General features: G+C 40.9%; 1 protein-coding gene across 5 annotated transcripts in view; it reads left to right on the top strand.

Moving 5' to 3' along the window:
* Positions 1-17,869, top strand: part of PLD5 (phospholipase D family member 5) — a 177,645-nt gene that overhangs the window by 153,227 nt on the left and 6,549 nt on the right. For all 5 annotated transcript variants that reach the window (XM_069009899.1, XM_069009898.1, XM_069009901.1 and 2 more), the window contains 3 exons: positions 11,532-11,729; positions 15,011-15,150; positions 16,908-17,073. In XM_069009899.1, the coding sequence (XP_068866000.1) occupies positions 11,532-11,729; positions 15,011-15,150; positions 16,908-17,073 (504 nt within the window). The remainder of the gene's footprint in view (positions 1-11,531; positions 11,730-15,010; positions 15,151-16,907; positions 17,074-17,869) is intronic.

Here is a 17,869-nt window from a genome sequence, read left to right as displayed (position 1 = left end):
GCTTTTTCTCAGTTCCGTCCAGTAAATCAGGACAGTCAGCGTTGCCCATTATGCTTATTCTGCTTGAAATTAATTACCTGTGCATCCAGTATTTACAAATAAATATCAGTGAAGCAAAAGGACATTTTGTCTCTTGCTTACCATTGCTGTGTACTGCTCACAGAGGGCCAGCTAAAGCTGGACAGGAACATGGGTAATGTGGCTGCTCCCCTTGTGTCTTGTGTGTGCTCCTTACTCCTATAATCCTGTTTGTGATTTACTGACTGAAAACAGCATGGGATCTATATATTTACCTTGCACTTGGAGCCAGAAAGTCGTCTCAGCTTGGCTGGTTTCTCTGGGTGCAGTGCTGATTCCCAGCTCTGAGGAACTAGGAAGTTGTTCCTATTTGCCATACTTCTCCCACTCTTGTGCTCTGTTCTCACATGCATCAATGCATCATCTGCATTGTGTGTCTGTATTTAATGTAGGAGAGGGCAAAATACATCAATGGCTTGCTGCATGTTTTAATTTGATTTCTGTTGACTGTAGGAATGTGCTCATCACTCTGTTTCTGACCTCTGAAATACAGATCTTGTCTTGTTTTTGATTTTTTTGTTGATTTTTTTTTGGTTGCTCTGAAAGTGCTGTAGAACAGGTTTCTCTGCTGTTGAAATAATCAATAATAAATTGTAAATCTCTAAGTAATAATCCTGCAGAGCAAAATGATGCAATATTCTGTTTGAACAGATAAACTCAGTTCTTTCCAAAGCAGCATGGCATATTCAGGTAGCTGGATACCTGAATATCTGCTGAATGCTAGGCTTAATGTGAGTAGATTTAGACTGGATATTAGGAAGAAATTCTTTACTGTGAGGGTAGTGAGGTGCTGGAACAGGTTGGCCCAGAGAAATCGTAGATGCACCATCCCTGGAAGTGTTCAAGGCCAGGTTGGATGGGGCCCTGAGCAATCTGATCTAGTGAATGGCATCCGTGCCTGTAACAGGGGGATAGGAACTAGATGATCTTTATGGACATTTTCAGTCCAAACCATCCTATGATTCTATTTTCTTCTCATCTTTTTTTTTTTAGTTGCTGTGGAAGTCCTGTGAACAGGTTTTCCTGCTGTTGGAGTAATCAATAATAGATTGGAAATCAATAAATAATAAGCCCACAGAGCAAAATTATGGAGTATCCATTTTGAATGAATAAACTGACTTCTTTCCAAAGCAGCATGGCATATTCAGGTAGTTGGATCTCCAAAACCCAAAGGAAAATAGAAGGTTCTTCCTCCAGTAAAACTAACATCATTATCATTTGCTTTCTTTTTAATACTTGCCATACCACCACTATGTCTTAATTAAGAGTCATAGATGTTGCAAAGAGAGTGTGATTGGTTCTGGTTTGTTACTGGTCCCTCAGATATTTGACAAATAATATCAGTGTACAACATTATCAGACTTGAAAATTTTGGATGGGTTCTAAAAGTGTTCAGGGAACTGGAGGCATGTAGGAATTTGCTGCCAGAACACAAACTTTACACCACTGCACACAGTATAGAAAATCATCCATAAAAGTGTGTGCAAAAAAAGAGACAGCTTTTAAGACCCCTTCTGCTATCTTGAAGCAAATACTGTGGTGAATAGACAGTGCTGGTGACGTGTGCTTACACGAGCCCATGGCCTAGAGATAAGACTCAGTAGCCTAAAAGTTAAGCTGTTGAAATTTACAAAAACTGTTTGGGAGGATCTCCCAGAAACTGCATCACAAATAACTCACCTGTCAGTTGTCTTGCCTTTGAAAAAAAAAAAAAAAAACCAACCAAAAATTAAAAAAAAAATGGTCACAGAGATTAAAATTGTTTCTAGGCACATCTCTATAAAGCCTGTTTGTGATGATCTACCCAGTGGTAGTCTGAAATAACCAGTAAACTTACATGGATATAAAAAAAGCAGTAAATCCACCACTTTCCCAAAAATTTGATTTATGTTAGGCTGAAAGAAAGCTTGTTCATTAAACCCCAGCTGAATCTCTAGGGGGGAGCTAAGGCACCACAGTCTATTCTGTCGTTTTCCACAAGAACTTGCTGGCAACTAATCTTGGTCAGCGATGTTAACAAATGGAGGCAGATTCCTCCCAGAGGGATTTAGTTATTAGCATACCCCATCAGATCAATCTTTTTCAACTAAACAATTAAAATAACAACATTAAAATAATCCTAAAAGTGTTTTCCCAATATGTGATTCCACCCACCCACCCACACACACACACTTTGATATTGCACAGATGACAGTTCCCCTCTAGAAAAATGTCTTCATTCAGAACTGCCTCAACTCCAGAAGGTGCCCAAATGGAACCCAGTCACCTCCTGTTTGAAAGTTGGAATCCTTTCATGGAAAACTGGATTTAGTATTGTCCTGTGAAAGAGACACACAGTAAATCAGGCTGAAATACCATGGCATAAATCTCAGTGAGTCGGGGTAAGGAAGGACAATCATTTCAGTCATTCTATACAAGACAAATGACTTTGCAGTTCAGAATAAAATCTCATCTTTCTATACCCATAAGTCATCAAGCAGAACAAAACAGTCTGACAAAGCATTCCTTCCATATGAATGTGCAGCATTAATGTCATCACTAACCTTTTCAGATTTTGATGTTGTCGTCATAAGCATCAAGGCCTGGTTTAGAAGTCATCATGCAGTCACCTTTCTTAACTTTTCTAAGTAAACAGCAGCCATCAAAACAGTGAAATCATTGACATTTCCCTGGAACTGCTCAGTGGAAAACTATCAATCCTTGCATGAGGGAGGTGTATTGGGCAGGCAGTGCCTGCAAACAGAATTGTTAAGTGTGTCTTCAGAGAACTGTAGAAGTAATGAGAATCATGGTATTGGACAGGCAACTTTTTCTAATCAGTATGATGACTTATTAGGCATTTCTTTCAAATGTAGTGCTAGAGAACCTCTCAAGAAATAGCTGAGGAAATTTGGCCTGTTTAACCTGGAGAAGAGATGACTGAGGGGGGACCTCTTCAATGTCTATGAGTATCTCAAGGGAGGTGCCAAGAGGCTGGATCCAGGCTCTGCTCGGTGGTGCCCAGCAATAGGACAGGAGGCAATGGGCAGAAACTGATGCACAGGAAGTTCCACCTGAACATGAGGAAGAGCTTCTTTACTGTGTGGGTGACCCAGCACTGGAACAGATTGCCACAACAGAGAGTCTGGGGAGTCTCCCTCACTGGAGATACTCGAGAACCGTCTGGACACAATCCTGTGCCATGTGCTCTAGGATGACCCTGGTAGGAGGGAGGCTAGACTAGATGACCTCCAGAGGATCCTTCCAGCCTTACACAGTCTGCGATTCTGTGTTCCAAATTTTACTGTTAGAGTCCAGAGGCAGAAACATGATGTATTAATTCAATTACAAGTTTTCTTCCTAGGGGCCTATACCAGGACCAGATCTTTACAGGAGACATTGCTTCCATGTTGAAGCAGCCAGAAGCCTCACAAATATCTGAGATGGTTACTCAGGAGAAAAGGACATAGAGCAACAGTGGATTTCTAGAATAGATTTTCATATTGGCCAGCCATTGTTCTGGGACTGCCTGTGTACCATTTTGCTGAATTGCCTTACCTATCTAAACTGCTTGGATTTCTAGCTTACCTCAAGGTCCTGTACACTGAATTTAATCAAGACTCAGTCAAAAATTAAGTAGCATGCCTTTGGGCCTCTGCTTACACCAAGAAAATGGGCTTCTAATTCTGATCAGGTAGTCTGGCAAAGTTCAACAGTTATAGCAATAATTCATATGCAATGTCATTGTCCCAGTTTGTGTCCCCAGCATGCCTGCTACCAATCTCTATTCAGTTTGCAAAAGGAAAACTCACTGTGTGTGTCAGTAATGTTATAAATAATGCATCCAATTAGTCAACTACATGCTGTTGCATTTCCCTGAAGGCCGTGGATCCAAAAGCCCCAAAGAAACTGTGTGCTTTGAGAGAAATGTTCCGACATAAATATTGCCCTTACTCTGAGATCAGCCCTTTGCACTCTCCTCTCTCTGTTGTACAGCAGAAGACATATGAAGGCTGCCTTTTGCAGCATTACATAGGATGAGAACAAATGCTAAGAGCTCGTGCTGTGATTTCCAGCTGCGTGAAGAGAATGGGAGATAAGGGCTGACAGGACAGGCTCTGGTGCACGGAGGATGGAAAGAGACTGTGGGAGCTCCACGCACATGCGTGGTGAGGGAGAGTCCAGGCTTTTCAGAAGCTAGCAGGGTCTTCCACTTCACCTGTTCATTTTTTTAGGGTTCCACTGGAGAAGTGAATTTTTTAATGTCATGTGAATGATACCAAGACTGAAATGTGGTGCAGCTTGCCAGCAGTGAGATGGGAGGCCAACACAACGTGATCCTTTTCTTTCCAGCCTGCACTTTTCTTTGATAAAAGGAACAAAACAGTGTTTCAGAAGAGAAACAGAATCAAATTAGAATTCACATTAATTAAATTTCCTGCAGTAAAACAAGAAATAAATCAAACATGATCCTGGAAAAATGTTTTCTTGCAGTTGCAAGCTTCCATTTCCCCTAAAGAAGACACTTTTGCCTGCTTTGAGGGGGTAATGAAACTGTAAACTGAAAAGTCATTTGAAAATGATAAATTGGGCTGTGATTATGCCAAGTGATATTAATTATGCTGATAGATTATATGGCAATGAATTTTTAACTGATTCAGTTCTGCCTTCTGGCTTGCTCTGACAATTAGCCATGTGTCAGGCTCGGTTTGTTAGCAAGCTTCAACTGCAGTAAAAAGCCCAAATTGCACTCAAAATCCTGTGGTAGGGTCTATGTAAACATCATCACAGAGTGGTCCATGGTTTAAACAAACTATATTTGAATTTTTTGTACAAACAAATTTATTTTTGCTGAGTTTTTCATATCAATAGAGCAGGTGGCTGAAAAAGGAAAATCATCATGGGGCTTCTTTCTAATGTGATGAGGACACAGGGGATTTCTGGTTTTCTGCTTTGAAGTTGCATTGCTACCTCTTCATCACAAAATTCTTTTTAAACCACACCATTTTAAAACAAGCCCCCCTTCTGCCTGGGTGTCTAACTTGCTTTGCATCTCAGCAGCAGTACTTTTCAGCAGAAATTAAATGCTAAGCCTATCTTTTTTTCTCAGCATGATTTTCTTAAGATCAGGGTGCTGTGAAAAATAATGGTGAGGCTGAAGTGAAGTGGAAATTAGTAGAGCATCACTGTGCAGTTTTGTGTTCTTGGCCTATGGACCACTGAAAAAAGAAGGGAACACAAAAATTAGCAGCTCCTCAAAGATCTTCTCTGCCTTATCATGGCAGCTTTTTGTCGTTAGGTAATATTAGTAAAAACAGCATAAGAAGCTGTAACTTCCTGGGACTTTCATTCTGCAAGACCTACAGATCCAAATCTATCAAATGTACTTTCTAAATGTGAGAATTAAAGATCAGTGGACTGCTAGTGGCTGACAATTCAAATTTATCAGCTTCAGTGGGGTACAGCTTATACCACTTCCTTTCTTTTGGTGAAGACGTGTCATGGCTTTATACTGACATTCAGTGCCAATTCTGGGTGCACTCTATATCAAATGCATCACCTTTTCTTGGTCACATGCTAAGATTTATTTTCAGCACAGTGGATTGAGTGACAGTTTTCCATTTTCAGTGATGAGATTGAGTTCCTGGCTTAGGATGAGATTGCATTCTTTTGTCAAGTGGAAGGACTTCTTTTCTAGTTCATTAGAAATACTACCTGGTAATTAATTTCAAATTACTTAAAACCAACATGATAGAAAATTGTCCTTTAGCCTTAGATGACAGAAATGTAAAACCTACACAGCTGTAGGACATAGGCTAGGCACAAGAGCGATCCAAGTGCAAGACTCACAAAGTGATTAATTGGAGAGTGGTTGAGAGTTGAATGTAGGATTTTAAAAATACCATTGATTCAATGAAAGTGTATATGGAAAACAGGAAAGTTGCACAATTAAACAACAAAACAGTTACTCTCAAATTTAATGTGTTTGAATTCTCTAAGTAATATTCAAAAGTAGTTTGTGGTTGTCAAAATAACAGGGAATTCAACTAAGAACATTTATTATGCCCTAGATGATTTCTGACATCCAAAGATGCTGTTAATTTAGATTTATTCACTTTCCAATAGTTTAAGCTAGACAGAGTTTTATTAACTTCCTGGGGAAACATTGCTTTCCCATTTGTATTAATGTTTTCTATTTAGTATTTCCCAATCAATGTAGCTCCCATTTTCTTAGCAACATGAAAAGAAAAAGTGGAATTTGGAGCAGAAGCAGGACTGTGCTGCATTTGGATTTCACTGCATTACTTTTGATTTTAACGTAACAAAGTGTGAAGTCTCTGTACTGTATTACTAGCCAAGCACAGAAGGAGGGTTTTTGTCTCAGGAATGTAAGGGTAGGTTGCAGTTTCTAGTGAAGTGTTAGCTGAAACACATGCTTTTGCTGTTGTGGTGGACTGTAATACTTGCAGAAGTCTTGTGAGAGAGGGGCCAGGCAGTGCTACAGCCTTCTCAGTCTCTTCAGCATCAGGTTGCACATCTGGTTTACATTAAAATGACGGCTGCCTGAATGGGGTCATACACTGAGGGCATTTGTGATTAGCACTACCCCTGTCAGCCTCTTCCAGCAAAGTGTGCTACAACAGTCACAGCACACAACTCTGCACAAAGAAACACTTTTACCTTTCTCACATCCCTGACTCTCTCCCTCCTGTTGATGGTCACTCCCATCGGAATGCCCTTCTCCTCATGCACTGCTGCCTCAGGCCACCACTCGCCTGTCACCTGTGCCTGGCATGGGATGGACACAGCAGGTTATGGTAAAGAGAGGTAAAGAATAGCTGCACAGAGGCAGCCTTCAGTGGTGCTGTGTGTGATTGGGAAATACTCACTCAGTATTAAAGGATACCACATGTAAACATAAGGGAGGTCTGCAGTAGGGATTGGGTAATCCTGATAATGAAGAAGAAAGTATGTTTGGAGCGCAGGCTAACTGGGTAATTAGAGCATATTTTATGAAAAGATGAGAGTACCACTCAAAATATCTATGGTTTGTGTTAAGCTGATAATGAATATGTTGTATATTATTTTTCTTTTGAAGCTATTGAAATCTTAGGTCCTTTTAGGCTTTAGTAATTGATTTATCAGTATAGAGTGCTTTTTGTTACTCCATTAGTTCACCCTGTTTTGATTCTGGCTTTGCTCAGTCATTCATTTAGGAACTCGTCATTAAAAAAATCAGAGGCTTGAATGCACAAATATAAATACATTTTCAAACACAGACAAATGACATGCATGTACTGTCCTATATACCAGAAGTCTACTTAGTAAATTTTGTGTGCAATAGGCTACCTGTAGTTAATCCAGAGTTTCTGTAGCACAGGCAGTGGATTCCTGGCACCTGCCAGTGGCCAGACCTTTTGGGCAAGTGGCAGTTCATGCCTGAGGAGAGCTGCCTGTTGTTTACAGGATCAGTTTCAAGTGTGAAAAGCTGCTAAAAAACTTTTTCTTTAAACAAGGGCTTTTCTAAAGTTTCCTGCTACATTTGCCACGAGTCAGATATTGCAAGCTGTGAACCAGATTGTGTCACTGTTATGTAGGTCAAATAGTACCTTGCCTACACAGTGGGGTTGTCTCTCAGAGGTAAATATAAAATAAGGTAAATATAAAATGTAATGTCTCGTCTGCACAGTGGAGGGTAGGGACACATCATGCACCCTCTCTGGCCCGCAACCCAAACAGACCTGGAAAGTCCTGCTAACACTGTTCCTCAGTTTGGGAAACTTACAGTGTTCTGTGTCCACAGCTTGGATTGTTCAGGTTCTTTTCCCATGTTTTTTCCTCCTTTTTGCATAGGATGCCTATGAATGTACATGGGGAAAAAATGAGCAAAAATTCCTGTTTGTGAAATGCTGCTTTTTGTCCAATCTAGTAAGGAATTCCTCCTCTTGTCATAAAAATTGCTATTTTTCTTTCTAGGCCATATTTATTACTTTTCATAGCTTAACTGAGTTCTGTAGTTAGAGTATCATTGTACAGTGGGAGGACGCTACATTTCTTGAGCCAAGTGTAATTATTCACTTTTCTGATGCTTTAAGAAAGCTCTTATTGGCAAGAAAGTCAAACAGTAATTTGGTAGTCTTTAACAGTTGCTCTGCACAAATGTATATGGCATGGGGAAAAACAAGGAATACCAGCTCCTATATTTTTCATTCTTAGATTAGAGCATGCATGGTAGTTCTTACCAAAGAGGGGAAGAAACCTGCTTAAGAGAGGACATAAAATTCTCTATGCAGATAACCATTCCTTTCCCCAGTCCCTGACACATGCCCTGGAAACGTCACTCACAAGCATCTGTACAACTTTACCATGCAAATATTTCAGTTCCATTTTGAGCTAATCAAATTTGTGACTCTGTATTTTCATTTCACATTTATCTTCCTTAATTTTATTAAGGTTTTGATTTTTTGAGATCTCCTTCACTTTAATTTTTCTGTGACATTTTCATTGCTCTATTAATTGCTCTTAAAACTCAGGATGCCGAAATAATTCCCTTGCCTTAAGAGCTCTTCCCTGAAGGTTTTTACCTTAACAGGTACCTCAAATGATGCTTAGCAGCAGGTTTCCGTGATAACAAGCCAGGGAGCAACACTCAGATTTTGATTCTTACAATATAGATGTTTTTTCTGCTTATCTTCTGAGGAAAAAAAAAAAAGTCTGTAATGACAGCAGCTCTCAAATGGAAGAAAGTCTTTTCCCTTATCTAGGTGTCATACCACTTCATACTGAATCTGTCACTTGCACATCCTTGCTTCTTCCTGTGCCTCCAGGATTATAGGCTTCATGATTAATAGGAAGAAGAGAAGTTTCTCCTCACCTCAGAGTATGGGAGTAAAACTAGGCTCTGTGTAGAAGGTACTTCTGAAACAGGGTTGTTTTTTTTTTGTCTCCAAACTTATTTGGGCTGCTATACAAGAAAGTAGACTGGTGGGGTTTTACTGCATACGTGTATTGTTTGCATTTCAAGGGGATGTATCATACCTAAGCTGAGAGGGTCACAAGGTGACAGGCTGACATCTAAACTGGTTTCTTAAGGAAATCTGTTCACACAACAAGCATCACAGTCGCTGTCTGCCCTCTTCCTATAGCTTTGAATCTACTGGTCAGGTTGAGTCAAATTTGAACTTAAGTTTATAAAGGCTTAATGAAAACAGGCAGCTGGGAGAAGAGGATATCTGTGTTTTCCCAGCGAGGGGAAGGAGCCCTGCCTCTATCGTGTAGCAGGGAATCCCCGTGGGGAAAAGCTCTTCTCACAGCTTCAGAAGCAGGAAAAGCTTTGATCGGTGCTTTGAGAAGCCAGCTGCAAGACGCAACACCTTGGGAAGGCAGGGCTCCTTACTGCGCTGTAAACACATCTCTGGGTGGCTTCACTCCAGCCCGTGGTTGGAGCGTATTCCCTGCGGGCGGTGAGCGGCCGCGGCTCCCGCAGGAGCCGGCTGCCAGGGAGGGAGGGCCAGCTCCCTGTGCTCCCCGTGTGCTCTGGTCGTGGGAGAGGCTGGCGCTAAGGCGTGGCTAATGCTTCTTGTGGCACTCAGGCTGGGTGGTGACCTGTAAAAATGGCATTTAACAAAACCCAGCAGTGCCCCATCCCTCCTCCCTATCTCTGTGCATGAGGAACCACTTAGGCAGAAGGGCAATCCCTTAATTCACAGGGAGGGGACACACTGCAGGCACTCCTGTTGCGAGGAGAGCTGCTCATGCAGATGCAATCCTGGCAGCTTCTCGTGTGCAGTGAGGACACTTTTATCTTTACTTTCAATAGAAGGGATAAAGTGGAATAGTAATAATGGGACTGATAAATGAAAGGAAAACTGTAACCACATAATTATGTCAGAATCAACTAACAGCCATGAAAAGCCGATTAAACCACATTATGCAGATAGATGTAACAGAGTACTATTAACAAGTCCTCTGCAATGGCATGCCTGGCAATTAAGAGAGCTGTATTGGCAGCACACAGTGAAAACAATGATAATGTATAGTTAAAAATATTTGGAGACAAACAGTGCCCAGACTACAGGGACAGCCTAGAGCTGAATACAGGAGCATCTTCAAAGATACCAGCACCCAGGGGAAAAATTAAAGATATTATTCCAAATAGACTCTTCAGCTAGGATGTTGGTCATATTTATATTTAGCATCAAAATTAATATACTGGCTTATCCAGAAATGAAAGGCTTCAGTGCAGTATGTCTCTTTTTTCCAACTATCTGCAAATTTCAATTTAATCTGTGCAGGATAAAAGATTAAAGAAGCTTGCAGAGATATTCTGAATTAGGCAGTAATAATATTAGGTGTTGTTCCTGTGGTTGCAACTATTTGGCAAATATTTGGGAATGAGATAGCTCAGTGTTGTGTATTCTTAGGTATGTGGTATTTCCAGGTTGGGGACCTGAAGAATGTGTCACCCATCAAATTGCCTTCTCACTGGAGTATTGGTATTTGTCATTTCTGCTCACCCACCACAGAAAGAGTCAAGGTTCAGTTTTCTCCTTTGCTTTCCCTCTGCCCACTCCTGCAGAGTGGTTCTCATCTGCAGTCAGGGAGAATTGCACTGGAACAAGCACTGAGATATTGTCAGTGCAGGGTTCAGAGTTCCCACAGGCTTTAGAGAAAGATACACTTTTACCAGGAACCATGTGACTGTGGAGGTCTCATCGGAGGGAATAACATCGGTGGGAATATTCTGGTGTGAAAGGGTAATAAGCATGCTGGAGAGTTCATATTACCCTTATTTCCTTCATCAGGCTGGGCAGACTTCTCAGGCATGCTACCAAGAGAGCTTGCCTGCAGAAACCCAGCACAGATCCTTTAAATATTTATCCTACATATGGTTTTTCAACAGATACATGCAGATTTTCTTCTTGCTTTGTTTTAGGAAATGGCTGAACTATTGTGAAATGCAGGTAACAAGAGGTCAATAGCATCCAGGCCCACACCAGTCCTTTCTTGAGCTGTTCTAAAGCAAAGGAAGGGAAGAGAGTGAGCATGTGGTTACACTTTGGTTACAAAAGCCAGACAATACCTTCAAAATGAAATTCTGTCAACAACTTAGGTACTACGGATGTACAATTAATGAAATCTCTGCCAAAACAAGATTTATGATGATCAGGAGACATGCCTTGACTTAAATGAGAAGTGAAATTGTGCCTGTTGAAGGCTACAGATTTAATTGTACTCTGCTGTCAGTATTTACTTGGACTATTTTTCCTCATAATTTATATCTGAGAATGTTGATGCTTACAGTGTACTGACTTTCTGTGGGAGAAAAGTATCATTATCTCCCTTTTAACATGTGAAGAAACTGCCACCCAGAAAACCAGAGTACCCAAGGTGAGGTTTTTGCATTCTTGCTGCATACATCCATAGATCCATCAGCAAAAACATCGCTAATGATCCAACTTTTAATTTCACAGATGAAGGAACTTGGCGTCATTGTATACAACTGTAGCTGCCTGGTCCTGGATTTACAAAGGATATTTGCCCTGTATAGCTCATTAAGGTACAAGAATAAAATACCTCCAAGTTGGTCTAAGAGACTCTATGGAGTGTACGATACTCAAAATAAGCTGACACTGCAGCTGAACGAGACGAAATCGGAAGCTTTTGTGTCGGTAAGTTCTGAAATGAGTTCCAGAGTGGGGGGGAAGGGAAGAAACTTACTTAACCCACAAGATCTTTGGAAGACCTGGAAATCTGACAAATCACAATATTGTTTTTTTAATTCTGATTTCTATGACATGCAGTTTGCCAGGACTGAAGATGCTGCTGGATTTCATTTGAGCATTATTCAAGTTCCCTTTCTCTGTAATGTTCAACACTTTTCCACTCATGTTCAGAAAACAATACAGAGACCCTTCAAATCAGATTCTTTTACTTACATTAATAGGTAGAACATGAATGCCTTGAGAGTAAAGGAACCATTAATCTGACATAGAAAATGATACAGAATAAGCTTGGTATCAGAGCTTGCATTTTTATCAATGCAATTTTAAAGGATTCGCACTGTTGCAAAGCATTTGTACTTCTGTACAAGATCATCTACTTCAACTTACGAATGACATTTTAAAACTTCTAAAACTCAAGCAGTGATCCCCATGGAAGCACTGTCTGTGCATGTATTTTTAATGGAAAGAAGTGGAGCAGTCCTCCATCTCAGCAGCTCTGTAGCAAAACTGGAAAAAAGTACCCAGTGAGATAGAGATGATGGAAGATGAGGAGTATCATTCATTTTGGGAGTAATTACGTGAGTGTAAACTACCGCTTCGAAATTGGGAATATAACAAAGTTGCTAAGAGTTATTTTCCATTCTCTATAAAACAAGGGGAAAACCCCCATTGCTTTATAGCCTCATTATGTCTAAAACAACACAAGGCACGTAGCCCACTGTTAAGTTGTACAGCCACTGGCACCAGACAGTGCAGATGAGTGGTTATACAGGGCAGGGTTCCCCTTTACCTGCTGGGAGCCAGGCAATGTTTTGCTGTGCAGGATTTTTCATACTCCTACAGTCAGTGGAGAGACAGAGAACTATTTTGGAGTGAAAATGTGGAAGTGCCTAAGACAGCCAGAATTAATAGTGGTTTGGAAAAATGGACACTTCCATTGATTCTGGAGAACCTTAAGGACTAGGTGAAATGAGAGATGGACTTTTGGACAGTTAGATAATGCACTGAGAAATTAAATCCTACTCCTTTCTAAGAAATCTGTAAGAAATGGAGAAATCCTGATGAGAGTCGGTCCTGGAGGGGAAGACAGAATGGAAAGCTGGTTAAGGCCTAGTTTAAGGAATCTGGGACCCTAGACAAAGGCAGATGGAGAGAGACTCTACAGAAACTTCTTATTTTCAGTTTTCAGTGTTCACTTCCTCTCTGTGATTTTTCCTTTCTTATGGGCAAGGAAGCCTCTTCTCTTGAAATTTCACTTCAGAAAAAAAAGGAAGGACTCAGTGGTACTCAGAAGCTCATATCACTGAAGTCCAATTCCAAGAGCTACCTGAATTTGTATCCACAGCCACTTGGGCTGGTTCTTCCTTCCTGAAAACAGGCTCTTCAATAAATTTCTCACCTACTAGAAAATTCTCAGTGTTTGCCAGCATGACCCTCTGAAGTGCAGTCCTGGAGTTGCTTGGGACTGACTTGGTGGAGCAAGTGTTAATGCTGCTGTGTGTTCCTGAACTAATGATCAGAAGGAAGTTCCCAGGAGCCAGGCAGTTCCCTTGCTGCCATGGCAGTCCTGCCTGGGGCAGAGACAGGCTGCTGCCTCCCTGTGGGTTCGGGATAGCACATCCCCGAGTAGGGACATGGAATGGTGCTGTTCCCAGACAAAATAAAGGCCTGTTTCTGGTAGGTGAAGAGGAACAAGTGGGTACTTGATCAGAACAGCAAGTGCTACTACACAACATGGAGACAAGTCCTAGACCGGTCCAGGACTTGCAGGGCAGGGATCAGCTGTGCCACAGAGTAACAAGCGGAATGTTGAAGCCCAATGCTACAGAGAGAATTTTTGCTGAAATTTTTCTTCTAATTATCTTCAAGAAGTCTTTCACTTTCTGATATTTATATTGAATGTATCTGAAAAATACAATGCATAAGAATTTCTTTCTTCAGCTGTTCTGTAACTTAAAAATTCAAGAGAATAATACAAGTGTTAAGAATAACATCTTGGTGCAACCTCCAAAAAGTTTCAGATAATTGACATAAATTATATTTAATTATTTAACTACCTTTAAATTACTTTACACTTTTTTATTGAGTCAAAATTCATTTTTTTGGAAACATATTTCAATGTTAGTGCTATATAAAACAAACATAATACACAGTCATTGAATTTTTTTGTTACACTTGGGAATCATGGCTTAGTGTTGCTTAGCAACAAACTCATCTTCCAGACTGGCTGATAAAGTGTAAGAGGTTTAGGCTTTTTAGTGTTCAGGAATGGATCTGGAATATTGGTCTTGAAATCTTGCTACGGTTAATTTTCTAATACTTTCTGTACTTAGTTGTAGTAAATCCATAAGAACACCAGTCAGTAATAAGAAACCACTGTGACAGGCAGTGTATTGAAATTAAGGAAGACTAATAAAACCCCTGGGATCTGTCCCTAAAGGAAACATACCCATCTGGCTCTCAGCTGCCACCCAAGCAAGAAATGAAGGTGAGAAGGTGATACAGTGGCAGGAAAACACCTGTTCAGCTGGGTTAAAGTGCCTTCAACATCTGCTGCCCCAGGAATGGTGGTGTCTGCAAGCAACTTGAAAGGGGGGGTTCACTTTTCTCTCCCTGCTTGTGCAGGACAGTAGAAAGTCCTGGGCACATCTGCCACAGACGAGCAATTTCCGCTGGCTTCCCCTTGCCTTCGACGGCCCCAGACAGAAGGCAGAAAAGCTGAGATCTGGGCTTGCCACTTACCAGCTCAGTGCTGGGTAGTTTATACCTGAAGCTGTGTTTGTTTTAAAGAAAAGTTTCTTGCAAAACTACAGTATCTCCCTGCAACTGACATAAAACACTTAATTCCTGCTCACAAGTGAAGCATCAGGCTCCTGTGGCAATAACATATGAACACTCCATCTTACAGAAACCCGTCCTGGGGCTCTTTGGAACAAAGTTCTCTGAAATGTGACTTCAATTACAGCTTCTTTGATGACAGCAGATGTTTTGAAGTCTGTGTCTTCTGCATTTTACCCCCAGTTACATCTAAATGGTGGGGCTTTTGAGGGGCAAGTAAGCAAATAGCTCTCCTTTGTAGCTTTGAGTATTCTAGCAGGACAGCTGAAGGCATTAGTTAATAATCTCTACTAAAATAATGGATACTACTTATCATCTCAAGAAGACTGAGGGAGAGAGAAAATAAATCAATTATTTTTAATGCCGTACTTGAACTTCTCCTTTCACAGAATTCACCTAAACTCTTCTGCCCCAAGGACAGAGTCCTGGATATTGAAGCTATCTACAGTGTTATTGACGATGCCAAACAGTTTGTGTACATTGCTGTCATGGACTACTTGCCCATTGTCATCGACACCAACGCCAAACGGTGAGTGTCCAAGTCCAGGACTAGCTGGTTACCATAATGCCACTAGGGTCTGCTGGAGAAAATGAACCCACAGGAGATTACTTACTACTGTGCACCCATTTCTTGGGGCCCAGTTCTGCTCTTATTGAAATCAGTGAGAGTCCTGCCATTGATGTAAATGGGAGCAGAATTGGGACCTAAGAAGACATTTCCAGTTCTGGGTCCTAAACTTTGGATCTGCCTGTTGAAGGAGATCAGAAATTTCCTAGTCTGACCATCTGCAAGTGACTGGGACCCAGGAATATAGCAGTCTGCTTATACATTAATCCTATTTCTTACACTATTATATTGACTATCCTGAGACCACAGAGTGTGTGTGTGTGTGTGTGTGTGTGTGTGTGTGTGTGTGTGTGTTAAGAGAGAAATAATATGTTGTGACTTGTATACAGTGTGGGAAATGTCATTATCTTATTGGCATACACATATAAATGAAAATTCCCAATTCAGCATAGGTTACATTTGAATTATATCACATTTTGGTTAACTGAGAGTTGCTAAAACCAAATGAAACCACATAATTTTTAAACAGCCAGTTTGGATGGACCATTAAAAAACACTCATGGTCCAAAACTGGAGCCAGAGTGCATCAAAACCATCCAACTCAGGAGGCAGGTATCCACTGGTCCCTCCTACTCTTGATAATGCTCAGAATGAATTTAGAATCTAGCAAAGCCTGCCATTCCATCTATGCACTTTATTTGAACACAGTTAAGCCAAACAAGGCACGTGATTATGTACTTTTTTCTACTTAGAGCTGTTCTGCTCAAATTTTTCAAAAAATAATTATCATACAACTGATACCAAGCATAAACTTCTTTAAGTCTGTGAGAGAGTTTTTCCAATAAACTCCTTGTGTACAGCCTCCATCACAGGGAAAGAATCATGGGCAGTGCTGTAGGAACCTCAGTTTCACAATACGTATCCCTCCTATTCCGCCTGTATGTTGGAAAGGATGTTAGTATGTAGAAGCACTACAGTGTTGCAGTTTATGTTATCTCCTATACTCCTCCTTACTTTATTCTCATGCTGGAAGAATTCAGCAATCTGCTGGATTAGGGAGATCCACGGAAGCCACCTACATGAATTCTTCAATGCTTTTCCTACGGCATGGCTTTGTGTTTGAGGCACTGCCCCAGCTTCTCTACCTTGCCAGCTCCCAGTTCCTGCTTCTAAGTTATTTTCTGGCACAGTAGAGCTCACATTTCATTAGCCCAGATGCTTTGATGCTGCTGGAATGTAGAAAACATGCATTTTTCTTTGTTTAATTCTGCCTGCCCTGACCTGCTCCCGCCAAATGTCAGGAATACAAACCTAGCTATCATTTGTGAGAATAGCACCGTGGAAGCCATCATCCCATTCCTGGCAGAATTTCTGCAACCCTCCTCAGGAAAACACATAGCATCCTCCTTAAGTGACCCATCTCATCTGCTGCTCCCGAAGGACGCAGGCACCCTGCACAGCAGCTCCCAGTTCCCCACGGAGGAAATTACGGAGGGCATTGCAGTCCCCAGGCTGCACGGTCCCAATGCATCGGGGTTAAACAAAGGATGTCAGCCAGGGAGAGATCCAGTGTTGCAGCTCCCTGTGCGCCAGCTGTGACAGCGCTGTGTCGCCGTGTCTGGGCTGGCCAGCAGCGCCCTCTGGCTGCGGCTCTCGGGCACGGGAGCGGCTCTCCCAAATTTAAAGTTCTCCGCAAATACTGTCTTCTTTCTCCACAGGTACTGGCCATATTTAGATGGGAAGATAAGAGAAGCGTTAGTTTTACGAAGTATTAAAGTACGGCTTCTCATAAGTTTCTCAAGAGACACAGATCCCCTTACTTTTAACTTCGTTTCATCTCTGAAAGCTATTTGCACTGAAGTTCCAAGCTGTAGTTTGAAAGTTGTAAGTATAATCCATATTGCTTTGAAATACAAGATATTCCCCACCCCTCAGAAGAAAAAGAATCAAGAAAACTTAACAACTGAGAATTGTTCTCTGTTAGTGTCAAAGTCTTTAAATTTCATTGAATATCAGAAAATGTAATATATTGAACATAATTCACTCCTAGTAGTAACAGAATTCAAAATTAAGACAGAAAAATACAGTGGTGCCAAAAGGCAGTCAGTGTGGTGGAGAGCCCATTGTAAAACACCACACGTGGTCTTTCACACCAAAGCCAACAGAGTGAACTGTGGCCATGGATCGTGTTTATATTGTGAGATAAGAGTAAATCTGACAGCACAAAAATATGGTTTAGTCTGCATTCATGTAACCTTACTGTTAACCTGTGTAAGCATCTACTTGTCCTTCCGTCAAGTGCAAAGTACAAGAAAAAATAATGAAGATTTGAAATTTTTAAAATACAGAGTACAAATTCAAATTTGAGAAGACTAGAAACACCACTCTGGGGCCACATTAGACATGCAGAAGAGGCAAGTTAGAAATACCATACTAATGTATTAGAGAACAGAATGTTTGGTAAAGTCCTACTTTAAGTGTGATACAGTTCCTTTCATAAAGTTGAGGCACACTGGAAATCAGCCACCTTGGATCTTGGGGGCTTTTTTGTGGGTCTTTCTGGTTTTGTTTTGTTTTTCCAGGTAACAGTTCTAAATAATCTGCTGAATTATTTTGATTTCTTAAATTGACAATCCTGTAAAATCCTTCTGGCTTTTTGAAAATTGACAATAATTCTAAA

Source organism: Aphelocoma coerulescens, chromosome 3 (assembly GCF_041296385.1).
Source record: "Aphelocoma coerulescens isolate FSJ_1873_10779 chromosome 3, UR_Acoe_1.0, whole genome shotgun sequence".
Lineage (NCBI taxonomy): Eukaryota > Metazoa > Chordata > Aves > Passeriformes > Corvidae > Aphelocoma > Aphelocoma coerulescens.
Note: the sequence above shows the minus strand (reverse complement) of the source record. Positions and strands in the feature narration are given on the sequence as shown.